Source organism: Globicephala melas, chromosome 3, assembly GCF_963455315.2.
Source record: "Globicephala melas chromosome 3, mGloMel1.2, whole genome shotgun sequence".
Lineage (NCBI taxonomy): Eukaryota > Metazoa > Chordata > Mammalia > Artiodactyla > Delphinidae > Globicephala > Globicephala melas.
Window position 1 is genome coordinate 25722349 of NC_083316.1, and position 15423 is coordinate 25737771.

A 15423-nucleotide genomic window follows, 5' to 3' on the forward strand; every position below is an offset into this window, starting at 1 on the left:
GCCTCCGGACGCGCAGGCTCAGCAGCCATGCCTCACGGGCCCAGCCGCTCCGCGGCATGTGGGATCTTCCCGGACCGGGGCACGAACCCGCGTCCCCTGCATCGGCAAGCGGACTCTAAACCACTGCGCCACCAGGGAAGCCCCAAAACCCCATTCTTAAAGCCCAGATACTGTAGCCACATGATACCCTTTTTCCTCTTCTGAGTCATAATGCTGAATTTCTCAGCCTCAGTTTGGTTTTGATTTCTGCTTTTTCTTCCATATTACCCGGAATTCACTCTAACAAGCAGTAACACTGAGAAAATCTTTCAATAGTTTCTCTCTAAACATGGTTCAAGTCTGCATTTAGTTCACGTGTAATTACAGGTTACTGGACCACCCATAGGTTTCCATTCCTCCTAACACTGATTGGGGCATCAGGTAGAATTTTCTTATCTCCTAACAACCCTTGCTGTCTTCTCTGGTTGGGAAATTCCACTTCTAGAGTGAGATGCTGGTCCTTAGGTTGCTCTGCCTTAGATTCATCATAATAGTTTTATCGCCAGTGGCAGTTTGACAGCATCACAAGGCTTTCGCTAGCAACCCACTAGCAATTATTACTAACAAAAAGTAGGTTCTACACGGAGGAACTACCAAATAGATGAAACCTCTCCCTGCCCCCACCCAACAATTTTAGAGCTGCGCTCAGCCTCTTTCTCTTAAAATTAAGTATGAGTCCATTTTTTCACAGGCTTCAGGGTTATTCAGAGTATTCAGTGTATAATTTCATTTAACTGCTATTTCTCAATCAGATTCTTATTCTTCATTACGAAAAATACTAAATGCATTTATTTTGAATGTTTTAAACTACATTATTACATGCTACCTGCCATCTTATTTAAGGACCACACACAAAAAAGAAAACATTTATTCTGGGATAAGAAATTAAATATAGTTAAGAGCCAATGTTACTCGTAAAAAAAATAGGAGAGGAGAATGGAAGCATGGCTTTGAAACAGATGCCAGTTTTCTGTGGAAGAGCAGGAATCCTCCAGATGGAGGAACCATTATTAGATCAAGAAGTATTTCGCGTACCGCAAAAAAAAAAAAAAGAAGTATTCACCTTTGCCAAAGTTTTAATCAGGTCCAGTTAGTCAAAAGAACTGATGGAGTGTGTTTGCCTAACAACCTCAAAACAGAATGTAAAATATAATATACACAGAGAGAGAGAAGATAACCTCCTCAAGCTGCTTCCAATCCAGCTGAGGAGCTATTTGTGTCACAGCTGAAGGCCATAAAATGGCAGGGGAACATATCATTCAGCACCCCTATTTGTTTTACCAAAACAAAGGGTACAAAGAGCTCAATGCTTTCAAAAAAACTGTGTTCAGCGGAACAAAACTGCCTTAAGGACTGCTCCACAGGGTGGGAGAGAGATCTCGTGCAATGGGATGGATACTCCCTTCATACCCACCACTCATCAGTCAGTTGTTTTTTTATCTTTTTACAAACTAGGGCGCCACAGGGTTTTGTTTAAAACAAACAAACAAACAAAAACTTCAAAGTCAACCAAAAACACAAGTTTAAAAGCCACTGAACTAGAAGAACTCTCAGGTCCTTTCCAGTTCTTCATGCTGCTCAATGTTATGATCTCAAACAATCAACTTTGACTTATCACCACGATTACCAGATTTTGAGCAGACTGTTGAAGATTCCACTCATTGTTCTTACGATGTCTTAAGACATTATGTTGGCATTATGGTGTTGTGTTGGTTTTGGAGAAACACTAGCAAACAGAAAAACTGGGTGATACGGCTCCAAGTGGCGCTAAGAAAGGATCAACGGAAGTAAGAGAGTCGCTTCTGAAAATACTTACAGTACAAAAAAAAACTGGTCAATTGGCAAGATAACTGAGGACTTGGTGGATGTACTGGCTACCACTGTAGATGATTATTTTCAAACTATTTAGCAATACTGCATCAATAGCAGTTCATCCTAGCACAAAAACACTTAGCTTCACATGGTAAATGAATGACATAGCAATTCCTTCAGTGATACGATTAAATTCCACTGTTCAATACAATAATTAAATGCCAACATTGATTTTTTTAAAAGAAAACTCATTATGATGAAATGAATACCTAAGAGTATCTGAACTTATTACAATACATGCTACCATTACAACAGATAGGTGGCAGCCTGGAAGTATTATTCCAAAAGTTCGAACATAGCAAACTGCATTACCTGACTCCCGCCTGGGTAATCATTTCCTTTACTGTAATTCCCATGGAGTGCAACCAATATCAATCGTTAACCAAAGAATCACGTGAAGAGTCAAAGAACATGCTCGGTTTGGGGGACCTCTAGTCTGGTAAAAATTCCACCCATAAGGAAAACAAAAATACTTATTAGTGAGCCAGTTATATATATAGCTGAAATGTTCCTCTATTAAGTTTACCCAAAGAAAAAATATTATCATTTGGCTCAAACATGAAATGTATACTGTTTCTGTTCATAAATGCCTTCCGTTCTCTGCAATATAAGTCTGAGTCATCAGTCTGGAAAGTTTGTACACACGACCTTCAGGAATCTGCCTGTAGAGCTGCTGGAGGATCTCTTTTGACAGGCACCTACGCACGAGCTCAAACAGGCAGACGCATTTGAAGAACAGACCTGCCTTCATTCAGTGTACAGAGACAGAATTGAGCATTACTAAGTCAGTGCGTCCCATGCCCCCACTGTGCACATGCAGAAGCACACACACACACACAATGAAACAAGACAACATGAAAACTGACACAAAAACAAAACCCAAATGATAGAAAACAATTCATGGTTGGTGTTCCATTTAGCTACAGGTAATATGTTCTGCAGAAACTTCCCAGAATTAGGAAGACTTCAGTGCCAGACGCCTTTTAAAGGAAGAGGTGTTTGGGTATAATTGTGTTCTTAGAAGTGTCATCACCTGACAGACATCAGAACGGATGCCAGTTTTCCAGAATCCTTGGCTACTCAGCTCCACTGTTACTTCTCGCCTCATGGTATTCTTCTGTCGTATTTTTTGGAGTGCTTCCTAGAAAAGACCCCATTATGATGAGTAACCTTTAAGTTCTAAAGCAATACTAAGCCAAACAACAAGCATTAGTAAATTAGCTGGATTCATTCACCCTTACATTCAGGTAGTCAAACCTCTTCTTGCCAAATTAGATTTAAAAAATAATAATAAAGGCCTTGGGGATAAGCCAGCTTTTCCTGGTAAATGGATAAGAAAAAAAGTAAACCAAATCAACTACTCTGGCAAGTTCAAACAAAAAATGCCCTTTTACTGAAAAAGAAACAAAATGTGGTGTTTGGAATTTGAAATCAGCATGTAAAAATTATATTTAAATCAAGGCTTATGCTAAGCATTTACATATAAGAAAGACAATCAGTAAATTAACCAGAAACCCATGTAATTGTCAAAGCTGCCTTCCAATTTGCATACACTTGCAGCAAGGGTACATTTTATTAAAAAAAGACAGTGATCCAAAACTTCTGCAAGACATAAACAGGAACTGACTCTTCCCTTTTATGCCGCCCTTCAAATAATTAATGATAAAAAATAATTTTATACTTGTACGCTTATTCAATAAAAATCTCATAGGAATTCATAATTACAACAGGTACCACCACCACCAGCTCCACCATTGATTAAGTTCCTACTACAGGCCAATACCACTGGAGGAAAGTTAAATGGAGTATTTCCAAGTCCATACAACCACCTTTTTCCCTGGGTGCACCAACAGAGGGACATTTCAGTCAGCCTCTCTTGGCCTTGGTTCCGTCCTATTATAATGAAGCTGACTGACTCAAGTCACAGAAAGTGATGAGGTCAGAATTCAAACACTTTTGCCAGCTTTAAAACCTTGCTCTTGGGACTTCCCTGGTGGTCCAGCGGCTAAGACTCTGTGCTCCCAATGCAGGGGGCCTGGGTTCGATCCCCGGTTGGCGAACTAGATCCCGCATACATGCCTCAACTAAGAGTCTGCATGCCTCAGCTAAGAAGTCTGCATGCAACAACTAAGAGTCTGCATGCTGCAACTAAAGATCCTGCATGCCACAGTGAGGATCCCGTGTGCTGCAACCAAGACCTGGCACAGCCAAAATAAATAAATAAATATTTTTTAAAAACCCCCACCTTGCTCTTACACTATGGCAACAGAATAAAACCTTACTAAGACAAAATTTATGTTGATACTGAATCCATTTATTCTTAAAATTAAAACTAAAACACAAATGATCCCAGAGTTCAGATAATACTACCCATTAGTAAAGAAATATGGAATTTGGGATATAAAACCTTAGAAAATCAGTTCACCTTACCAAACTAACAGACATATGGAAGCCAATCTTTTACAACTTTAAGACCACAAAATTTGAATAAGTAGTACTATGTGCAGCCTAATTACTGATAAAAGGCTGATCCAGCACGTTTTAAACTTCAACTTCTATAGAAGCTATATTTATTCCCAACTTTCTTTAAAAAACTGGCCTTTTTAGGGGGAGAAAATGGTCCCTTAGCTACTAAAAGATGAAAAAAATCAATCAGCATACTAATGTGAGGACGGGAATAAAGTGTGATTTTTTTAAAGTTTCTTTAAACCAATTGTTTTAAAGATTGTTGTAAAAACAATCTCAAGTAAACCTGAAATGCATCACCATTAGTCACAGGAGAACAGGGTCCGATACCGACCTCCCTCTGTGCCAGCTTCTGCTTGTCAGTTTGTTTGACTTTAGGGCTATTTGCTAGGAGGTGGCGAAGTTTTACATAACTCTTCCACAGTTTCTGGTACCTAAGGAAAAGGACAAACAGACACCTCAGACAAAAAGAAGACAAATCTGAAGTGCAATAAAGCCAGGTGTTCTAACAGGCCTGCTCAATCATAAATGCATTCTTGTGAATATCCTTAATGGCAGCAGACCTTCATTCTAAGGAAGGATGTGATCTGGGGGCGCTGAGGGGCAGGATGACCAAGAGGCATCTGCAACCTACTTATTGACTGCTGCCTACATGGGTTGAAAATGAGGTGTCACTATACGGATGAATCTCTCTGGAAAAAATTCCTAGGGAGACACAGAAACATGTATGGTTTCTCATTGTTACCTCTTTGAAAGTAACACGTTTTATTTAAATATGTGTTTTCTGATGTTTGTTGAAAGACCTCTTACTTAATAAAGATACTGTCCGTGTCCAAAATGCCTTCACTGAAAGTGAAAGTTGGAGAGTATTAGAAAAGAGAACCCCTTTTGGGACAATACCCAAGCTACATAGCTACATACATCCATTTTTCCACTGGGAAGGGAAAAAAGACAAATGGTGTATATCAATTTGTATATGCCATGACAAAAATAAGCATATTTGTAGCCAAATATGTTATAACCTGGATCACAGTTAAAGCATCCTGGAAATGAAGAGAATATGAAGTCTTTTATCAGTTTACACTCCTGCCATCTGAGAGTCCACGAGAGCCTAATCACATTCCACTAACACTTTTCTGAAAAGAAAGGACTTTCCTAAGATTTTCTGTCATACTGAAACTGCTCCTTCCTTGGCCTTAGCTGGGTGTCTCCTTTTTGATAACATTTTTTTAGAGAATGGAGGAAAGAAAGAAGTACTTACACAGTGCCTGGTTCACTGCTTCATACTTTTATCCAAAGGGGGGAAAAAAAGAACAAAACCCTTTAGCCTCTTCTAATATATCAGCCAGAATTGGATTTATGAATTGAAAATCTCCCATGCCCTTTTCTCCCATTATGAATCCTTTAAAAAAATTAAATCAGGAGACGGTTTGTTTGTTTAACAAGGTAGAGAATCCAAACACTCCTGAAGAATATAATGGTACTATTTCCATTCCCACACATCTTCATCTTCTCCCAGCAAAACACTAACATGCCAGTTGGAAAAGTAACATCAATTCTAAGAGTCAGAAGTCATGGCTTCTCCTTCCAATACAACCCTTGACTTTGCATGGGATGTTGGGCTCTTACTAAGATGTACCCAAAAAACAGAACTCTGCGTAAATGTGGCAGTGCTAAGAACCAACATGGCGCTACTTTCCTCTAGAAGGCACTGAAAGAAATAAAAAAGAATCATAACAGTAAGTACTATAATGATGGATAAAGGAAAAGTTCCTTAAAGGTTAAAAACATACAGGACTCATATGACCAAGACTGCCAAGGATAATCTATTGAACAGTAATTTCCTGAAGTCAAACATGTAGAGAAAATAATTCTTCAGGAGCTACCAAAACCTGCTTCATTTGGTAACCTAAATTTGGAAACATGGCTCATTTCAGGTCTTAACTTTTAAAAAGAAAAAATCCACTAAAGGGGATTCCTCGGTAATTCAGCTGTTAGTAGAAGGTGAAATTGGCTAAGACAAACACTGAAAAATATCTTACTGTGGGTCTCCAGCATAACTCAACTGTGCAGGGCGTATCCCAAAGTGGACAATAATAGGAAAAGTAATCACATCGGGGTTGAACTGTTCACGATCCAGTTGATCGATGCGGACAGAGCTTGGTTTCTAGAGAGAAAAATCAAAGCCATTTATTCCCTTAAGAATTCTTTAAGTATTGTCTTTAATCTAAGTAGGGAAGAAAGTAATCGGATTTTCCCCTAGGAAAGCCTCATCCCCAAAGGGAAAATGTCATTTAAAAACCCTTTAATCATAGCAGCTAAACTATATAAAAACTATAATGTCATCCCTATAAATGAGTTTGTGCCATTTGGCATAATGAACAATGATTTTGTCCTTGTTTGCCATCCACATAGAAACCTTTAAAAATTAAACTTTTGAAAAGACACTTAGGCAGATGTAACTTTTCCTTAACCTCTCCAAAGACACAGAGGAAGTATTCCACATGACCAGAAAGAGATATGCTGACTTATTCTGCTTTAATTTCACATTTCAAATGAATAGCTTATTTCTACGCAGAAGGCACAGACAGATGCCTCTATATAATTTTCCCCCATTAGTTCTCTGTGTACCTTGTGTATTCCTTTAACTCTATACCTTTAAATTAAAAGGTATGGTGGTACAAAGACCAAATAGTTAAGCTTCTCTTATTATGTCCATGGAGGCCATTCTTAAATTTTAATAGAGAGTTTCATAAGTCTTTTTTTTTTCCCCAAGTCTAATAAAAAAAGAAGTGAACAGCTGGTTCCTTCTTAAGTTACTTAAGTATGAGGATCCATTTGTAAAATATCTTTCATCTTGAAAGCTTAAGTTTGTGAAAAGATGGTAAAATCACAGAGCGTGCTTTAGCAACCTTCTTGCTTATACTCAATGCTCAGGGCAGTCCCTAATTAGAAACTAAATTCTTACTAAGAGATTGTGGCTTCTTTGGCTCAGTTGCTTTAGAGCCAAGGCTATGGAGTTGATCCCCATGGAGGCCAATAAGCTTCATTCTGTTGAACAGCTATGCCCAACAACTATGACTTGTTTGTCCAGGACACAGGGGTTTCAATGTTAAAACTGGAAAAGCCCCCAGCAACTGGGACAAGCTGGTTACCCTACCCACAACCGTAGTCCTAGTCAGCCATCTGACAGATACAAGTTGGTGACAAAGTAAAAAGATTTGTGTAAATTCATCTAGATTAGTGAAAAAACAACTTAGACTTCAGTTTTTAAAGAATATTTCAATGTCATTTAACAGTCAAAATTTTACTAGCATCTTGAAAAGTTGACCTCTGCTCTCAAAATTAATGATTGGAGAAGATTTTGGTCACAGAAAACCTAAGATAAAATTATTTAAATGCCCATCAACAGTAGCAACATGTTATTTGGGTGTAAGAATTGTTTCCAGTATTTTATGCATCAAAGCAGCAGAATTCATTTTTAAAAGAGGGACTGCCCCACAGAAAAACGCTAGTGAAGTATTCATGTTTTCATTATTTTAAATACCATGCTATGGTATCAACAGAGGAAATAGTGATTTAAAACATCTATAGTATCTCTAATTTATAGGGGGAGGGGATGAAATAAGTTCTAGACTTTGGCCACACACTACAGTATCTATCACACCATTTTTGTAGAAGAATAAAAAACATTCTCGCCAATGACCAAAGTATTCCCCAGCAGAGGCAAAGTACCTAGGGAGGGAGATTAATTCTTCTAAGTTCTGCAGCAATAAAGTACTTAATGTGACCATAATGGTTTGGAAATTTTAATAAATTCCCCAATATCCTTACCACTGGGCAATCTTCCAAAGCAAGTACTGCAGAGGATGAAATGTGGTGCCAGGTCTATTCTCAAAAGGATATAACGAAAGGATGTTTTATTATACTGAGTTTTCATAATATTTTTCTCCTTTACACTAAGACTAAATACTAAAAGAAGAAAAAAAAAATTAACTTCAACATGTCCCTAAGCTTGGCACCCAAACATAGCTTTCTTAATTTATTTCCAATTACTTTCCAACATAAACCTTTCACCCTGACTAACCTGTGGTCTCCTTATTATCTTTAAAACTGGCCATATACCATCTCAAGTATGTACATTCAATTGTGCCAATAATTTATACAATTTCTTGATTCCTTAAATACCACAGTAGAATGTTTATGAAGAATTCCTTGGCAGCCCGGCCCAGTGACTCACCAAAAACTACAAGCTTTCCTGACCGGCTTTTTCAGATTGGTCCATTGATTCAATAGTTCATCACAAACTCCTTTCATATGGATATGCTGTGAGTTTGCAGCTGGACAAGCAACATATATAATGTATATACTTCACTAGCACCTGGCTCACGTAGTAGTCCCTCAACAACTGAGTTGAATGATGATGATGGTAATGGAGTAAATATCCTCTACGCCATTGTCTCAAAAACAAGCAAGGAGTGAACCAGAAGCAACTGGGGATTATTTTTTTAAACTTCAGATCTTTGAACCCCATTACGTGGAGCATATGGGGTGGGGTGCATCAGGGCATTCTTATATTTTCAAAAGCTCTCCAACTGATCCTAGGATCTTAGGGAATTTTAACCAGGCTGTGGAAGAAAGCCCCAGGATGAAAGTGTTTCCACAGTAAATCATGGGATTCTTCAAGCAGACCTACCAAGGTGAAAAGGCATGTCTCCCACCACCATCACACCCACCCATCCTCTGACCCAACTATAAAACTGACAGAAGAAATGTAAATTTGTGCAACTGTTTAAAGAAAAATTAAGTCCAGAGTCACACTTGCATAGTACTATGACTTGTATACTTCTTTTAAAGTTACTTTAATAATTATTTGTGTGGCTAAACAATATAATAGTAAAAATTGTATAAATTTTTTAGTTTTAAACAAGTTTAATGTTTAAATACGTTTTTATTAAACTTTCACTTTCTAGATTTGTTTAAAATAATCAGTATTAGTTGGAATATTTGATTTGAAAATAGCAACATTTTGCTTGTGCAGATGTTACTGTCATGCTACAACAAATTGATCCAGAGTTTTTATTTTTATGAATCAAGGCTATTAAGCAATTTGGCAGCCTTTTAAAAACAACAGCTTTGTTTAAATAGACTACTCTGTTTCTTTACATAGAAGTATTTTAATTCTCCACTTTTGGAAAATTGTATCCTGATAAGATGCCAATATATAACTATTTTATGAAACAACATTTTAGACAAAACAATTTTTTAATAAATATATAGAACAGCATATTCTTTATAAGAGAAAACTACTTATCTATTAATTCTCTGCTTTGATTTTTATATTTTTACCTCAAAATAAACATTAGAAGCAAATTTTAAAGCCAAAAATTTACAAAACAAAATGGGAAATACTTGTAACAATTATGGCAAAGAATCAATAAAAAAGGACAAATACCACAAAAGAAAGTTAGACAAAGGATACCGATAAGCCATTATCAGAATTTAAAGGTCAATAAACATTTAAAATATCAATTTTTGCTAGAAACCAAAATAAACAGAAAACTGAACTAAATAGTATCAATTTTTTTCCTACCAAATTGACAAAGTTTTTTGTTAAACTAGTATAACCGTATGAAGGAATGGGCAATCTCATATACTCCTTGTCAGAGTGCAAATTCTACAACCCTCTGGAAGGCAATTTATAACATGTACCAAAAGCCTTCAAAATGTGCCTACCTTAAGGAATTAAATGGACACATTCAAAGATAAATACATACATATGTATACATGTTTACACACATATATACAAATTCAACACAGCATTATTTGTTATAGCAAAAATCTGGAAGCAACCTAGCTGCCCAATAACAGGGGGTTAATTAAATAACTTAGGGGCTTTTTTTTTTATTACACGCCTAAAGAGATTTAAGACTAAGGAAAAGAAACGACTTTGTGGTGGTTGTTCCTGGAGGAGGATAAGAAGGAAAAGGTCTGAATGTTAATATTTAATAGTATGATGCCAATTTTGTTTCAAAACAATATGAAATATGTCTATTCTAAATAAACTAGAAAAGTGAATAGTATCATCTCTGGAGAATGGAATTATGGGTAATTTTTATCTTCATTGGGCCGTTTTTCTATTTTCCTAATTTTCTATAGTGAAGACATATTACTTTTATACTCAGCAAAAAATTAGATCTGAACATATCTAAACACTTCAAAATTCTCCATAATAATCAGAATAAATTTACTAAACAGATGAAATTACTACTAAATATGCCTACATTATATTTTTCTTATTTACTAAATATTTAAAGGAAAAAATTACTCAAAGAACAAGAAGCAATGAGTACGTAAATCTTTAAAAATGTTCTGTTATCGTTTTTGCAGAACACTCAAACCTGAAACGAAGGTGATTCAGTCTCTGACTGTCAACACCAGCACATACCATCCCAGGGTTGGTGACAATCATGCCTTTGCATTCTTCCGCATATTTCTGCCACTCAAGTTCTTCCCACTGAAGCATATTGGCAATCTCCTCTTCGGGAACCAGGGCTTTGCTACACCGTAATAAGTAAAGGAGGATCTGGTGCATGGACAGTACTTCCTTTCCTCCGTCTTAGGGGACGGTGGAGAGAGAGGGAAAAATAAGGCTACTCAATTAACAGCCAGTCATCCACCCAATAAGGAAAAACGAGACAATGAGAAGAGAGCATTTTTAAAAAGGTAGTACAGAATTTACATCATTAAACCTTTGTTTAACCAAGTGCTAAATAACAGGAAAGCCATTTGTTTCACTGATGAACGGTGCTCATAAACTACCTTCTTTACTAAAATGGCAACAATGGCATTATAAATGATAAAAGGCCCATATGTAAGGTAGGAATATAAAAAAGGTGCCTACCTAAATAAATTTAAAACCACCTAATGTAAAGAACCACAGTTTATAATATACAGAACCGTGTTATGTTTTAAGTATTTTATCACTCTTTACAGGGTAACAGATGAAAGCTCTTTGACAGTGATGTTACTGATTTAAGGAAATTCTAAGCTTTTATGAGATATTTATGGGTGTTTTCAGTAAGCTATCGTTGCATTATGGTCTAATTTTTTGGTGCTAATGTGCTGCACCTGCCATGAGGAATAGAGCTAAAGAGCTTGTACTAATATCATGAAATCATTGTGGAGTTAGTACATGGAAAAAATACCAAGTACTCTGAGACTTACAGAAGCATATATTACCAAGTACAGAGGATAAAAACAACAAAGAACATAATGAAAGCACCTTGGAAAAAATCAATTAATCTGGTACTTGATGAATCAAAAACATTGATCTAATGTGAGCATTAATTTCAGATTCACAGGCTTCTGCCTTCTCTTTGGGCTTAGGTTCTTGACCAGCATGTACAACCACCTTTTCTCTGCCTAGTCCCACCCAAAGGAAGGACAAGAGCCCTGAAGGTGTAGAGAACAATAACTACCCTTCCCAGGTCATGAGACATGCTAGGAACAGTGGTATAGGACCAAACACTTCATGGAGAAACAAGGGAACCAAGATGGTGGAGATGGGTAGGAATAAACGAGGGGGTCCTATTTGTGCTAGATAGAAGAGTTCATGGCAGCCAAGGAATCTGGGATACTAGTAAATGGAAGAAGATAAAAGATTTTAATTCAAGTTGCTATGGGCTAAGAACTGAAGCCTACACAAAATTTCTTTTTGATCTGTGTCTTTCTATCTCAGATGCTGCTCTGGAATTAGATGGCATTGCTGCTACAGGGCCACTATATATGTAGGAATGCATTCATTCATTAATCTAAATATGCATTCATTCATTCAATAATTACCAAGCACCTATCATGTAGCAGGCCTAGGAAACACAGCTGTGTTAAATAGTCAAAACCCCTTATGGGCTTTCCTGGTGACGCAGTGGTTGAGAATCTGCCTGCTAATGCAGGGGACACGGATTCGAGCCCTGGTCTGGGAGGATCCCACATACTGCGGAGCAACTAGGCCCGTGAGCCACAACTACTGAGCCTGCGCATCTGGAGCCTGTGCTCCGCAACAAGAGAGGCCGCGATAGTGAGAGGCCCGCGCACCGCGATGAAGAGTGGCCCCCGCTTGCCACAACTAGAGAAAGCCCTCGCACAGAAACGAAGACCCAACACAGCAAAAATAAATTAATTAATTAATAAACTCCTACCCCCAACATCTTCTGAAGAAAAAAAAAAAAAAAACCCTTATATTCCAGTGGAGGGAAAGATACAATAAAAAACAACTACATAATAATAGATCAGAGATGACTGCTATGAATAAGGGTCAAACTGGGCAACTACACATAAAAGGGTGGTCAGGAAAGGTGTCTTTGAAGAGGTGTCATGTGAGCAAAGACCTGAAAGAAGCAGAGGAGCCCCATGAGGCTATCTGGGAGTGGGGTGTCTTGGGTAGAAAACATAGCAAAAGCCCTAAGGTGGAGCGGGATTGATGTGTTCCAGGAACTGCCAAGAGGCCAGCGTGGATGGAGTGAGGAGGAGGAGAGCGTGAGGGACGCAGCAGGGAAGTCAGATCTTGCCAAGCTTTACAGAGCACAGGAAGCGCTCTGGACTTGACTCTCAGACGGGAGCATGTTTTTCACCATCATGTGCCAGGCACTATGAGTGGTCCCATGTAGCAATTATGGAAAACAAACAAACAAAAGCACAAGCTCTAGGCCTTCAAGAAGCAAGTTGACTGATGATGACTAATCACAACTGTTCCTAGAGGAATCTTTGCAGATAACATTCTGAAAACAGAGCTCTCTTAAAGACACAGAGTCTCTTAAAAAAAAATAACTGTCTAAGAAGTAACTAAAGTACAAAATACAATCAACCCACAGGAGGACATGTTCTACCTACCCTTCATATTATTGTTCACAGCAGTAAAAAATTTTTATGCCTCATTACAAAACATCAGCCTTAAACCCAGGAGTCACCTTTGATTAACAAACTTCCATGGTTAAGGGCATATTTCTCAGTCTGTCTCAATAGAAATTTTAATCCGCCTGCACGTGACATGTCTTTCTCAATCAATGATGTTCCCCTCTTTGCTATGGAGCCCAGCATAGTCATAATGCCTACCTGTCCGTCTGAGCCCATGGTAATCTCTGCTTCTAGGGGGGCCTGAAGTGACCAGGTGGACAAGAGAACTCTTAAAGTCAGAGTAAGTTGACTTACACTTGCACGTGTCCACATACAGGGCAGCAGGGATAAAGAAAACCTAGAGAGCCCCGAGAGGAACTGTCACACTAACGAGATTCTAGGCACCAAGGAAAGAGTAAAATAGTCTTTAGATTGTAATCATTATATTCGTTAAGGTTACTAAAGAGCACTGTAAGCCTGTAAGGATACATCAGGAGTCTAGGATACTATAAGCAGCAGAGGGTTGTTTTGTTGCGAGGATTAGAAAAAAAATTCAGATTTTATTTGGGGAGGCTGGTGCCTGGTGGAAGGAGAAAAGATATGCAAGTCCAGGTATACACACTGGCACCAGAATCTCCCCACAAGCAGTTACAAGTGGCTGACTTCAGGGCACTTCAAATAAAAGTGAAAAGGAGTAGCGGCGTTGAGTTTAAAGTGAAAAGAATAAAAAACTCAAAGAGCTAGTGGGAGGGGGTAACACTTAAACCTACAAACCAAGGGCACTGCCCAATTTAGGAGAAGAATACCTGTGAAAGAAGGAAAGCCACTGAATGCTTATGAGAACGCGTCTACCTAGATTAGGTGCAAAGCTGCTGATGTGGGAGGAGAGTTTTATAGCAGCACGGAACTAGAAATAATTTTTTAAAAAACATACACACATCAGGTGCAAAATTGGTAATGCTGAAGGGGAAATTGTAAATCCATGTTGAAATCTGCTAAATATTTTAAATAGCAACTAAAATCTAAAAGGATAGATATTTACCAATGTGAAAAAGTAGAAACTCAGGACAGATAACCTGAGGTGAAATCCTTACGGAAATATAAGGAAAAGTAGACATGACTACAAAGTCCTGCAGAGCCCACGGGGCAAGGGCTGCATCCCTCACACCCAGTCAGGCAAAAAAAGACACTCCAGAAATATTTGTGGAATGACTTTCTGAAGCGGATAAATAATGTGGCCACTTGCTCGCAGACTGCCATGAATTTACTAATGTTAATGAATTGGCTCTTTTGGTTTGTCTGCTTTGCTACATGTTTATGTTGGGGATTTATGGAACTATGTCACTGAGGGCTAGGAAGTAATCTTTATCTCGTTGGCTGAGATAAATAGGACATGATAAAAATGAGAAATGAGAGTGGGTAAGCTAAGGTTAGCAGGAATTCTGCCAGCACTGGGACTGGAACCGTGACAATGGTTCATTATTCGGGAAAAACTGGAGTTTGTGTTTCGGGGAATGAATCTGGACAGTCATTAATGAACTGACAGACTTTATAAACTGTTTCTTAGAGACCCAATTCTCTCGGTTTATATTGCTTGATTATTTATATGGTTATTGGGGGGAGGGGCAATTTGCTAGGGAATTTGTGTTAAGAATACAGCTGGGGTACTTCCCTGGTGGCACAATGGGTAAGAGTCCACCTGCCAATGCAGGGGACACGGGTTCAAGCCCTGGTCCGGGGAAGATCCGACATGCCGTGGAGCAACTAAGCCCATGCGCCACAACTACTGAGCGTGCGCTCTGGAGCCCGTGAGCCACAACTACTGAGCCTACGCTCTAGAGCCCGTGCTCCACAACAAGAGGAGCCACCGCAGTGAGAAGCCCGCACACCACAACGAAGACCCAATGCAGCCAAAAAAAATAAAATAAAATTTAAAAGAATACAGCTGGTTAAACGAGTATTTCTCAAGGCTGTAACACTCAATTTTAAGAAATATAAAAATACCTTCCTCTTTTCTTACACTGAGAATAACTATATAGCTTCATTACCATGTCTCCTGTATAGTCCTACTAAGACACCTTTGTATAATCTTAAGTTTTGAAAATTTGTATTAACAACACAGTATTTTCTAAACTTTCCAAATACAAAGTT

General features: G+C 38.2%; 1 protein-coding gene across 4 annotated transcripts in view; it reads right to left on the reverse strand.

Moving 5' to 3' along the window:
* The window catches only part of DROSHA (drosha ribonuclease III), a 129541-nt gene that overhangs the window by 60687 nt on the left and 53431 nt on the right, over positions 1–15423 (reverse strand). For 3 of the 4 annotated variants that reach the window (XM_030843643.2, XM_060295690.1, XM_030843641.2), the window contains 4 exons: positions 10826–10995; positions 6420–6544; positions 4712–4811; positions 2945–3052 (listed from right to left, as the gene is read on the reverse strand). In XM_030843643.2, coding sequence (XP_030699503.2) covers positions 2945–3052; positions 4712–4811; positions 6420–6544; positions 10826–10995 — 503 coding nt within the window. The remainder of the gene's footprint in view (positions 1–2944; positions 3053–4711; positions 4812–6419; positions 6545–10825; positions 10996–15423) is intronic. The other variant, XM_060295689.1, reaches the window with a different exon arrangement.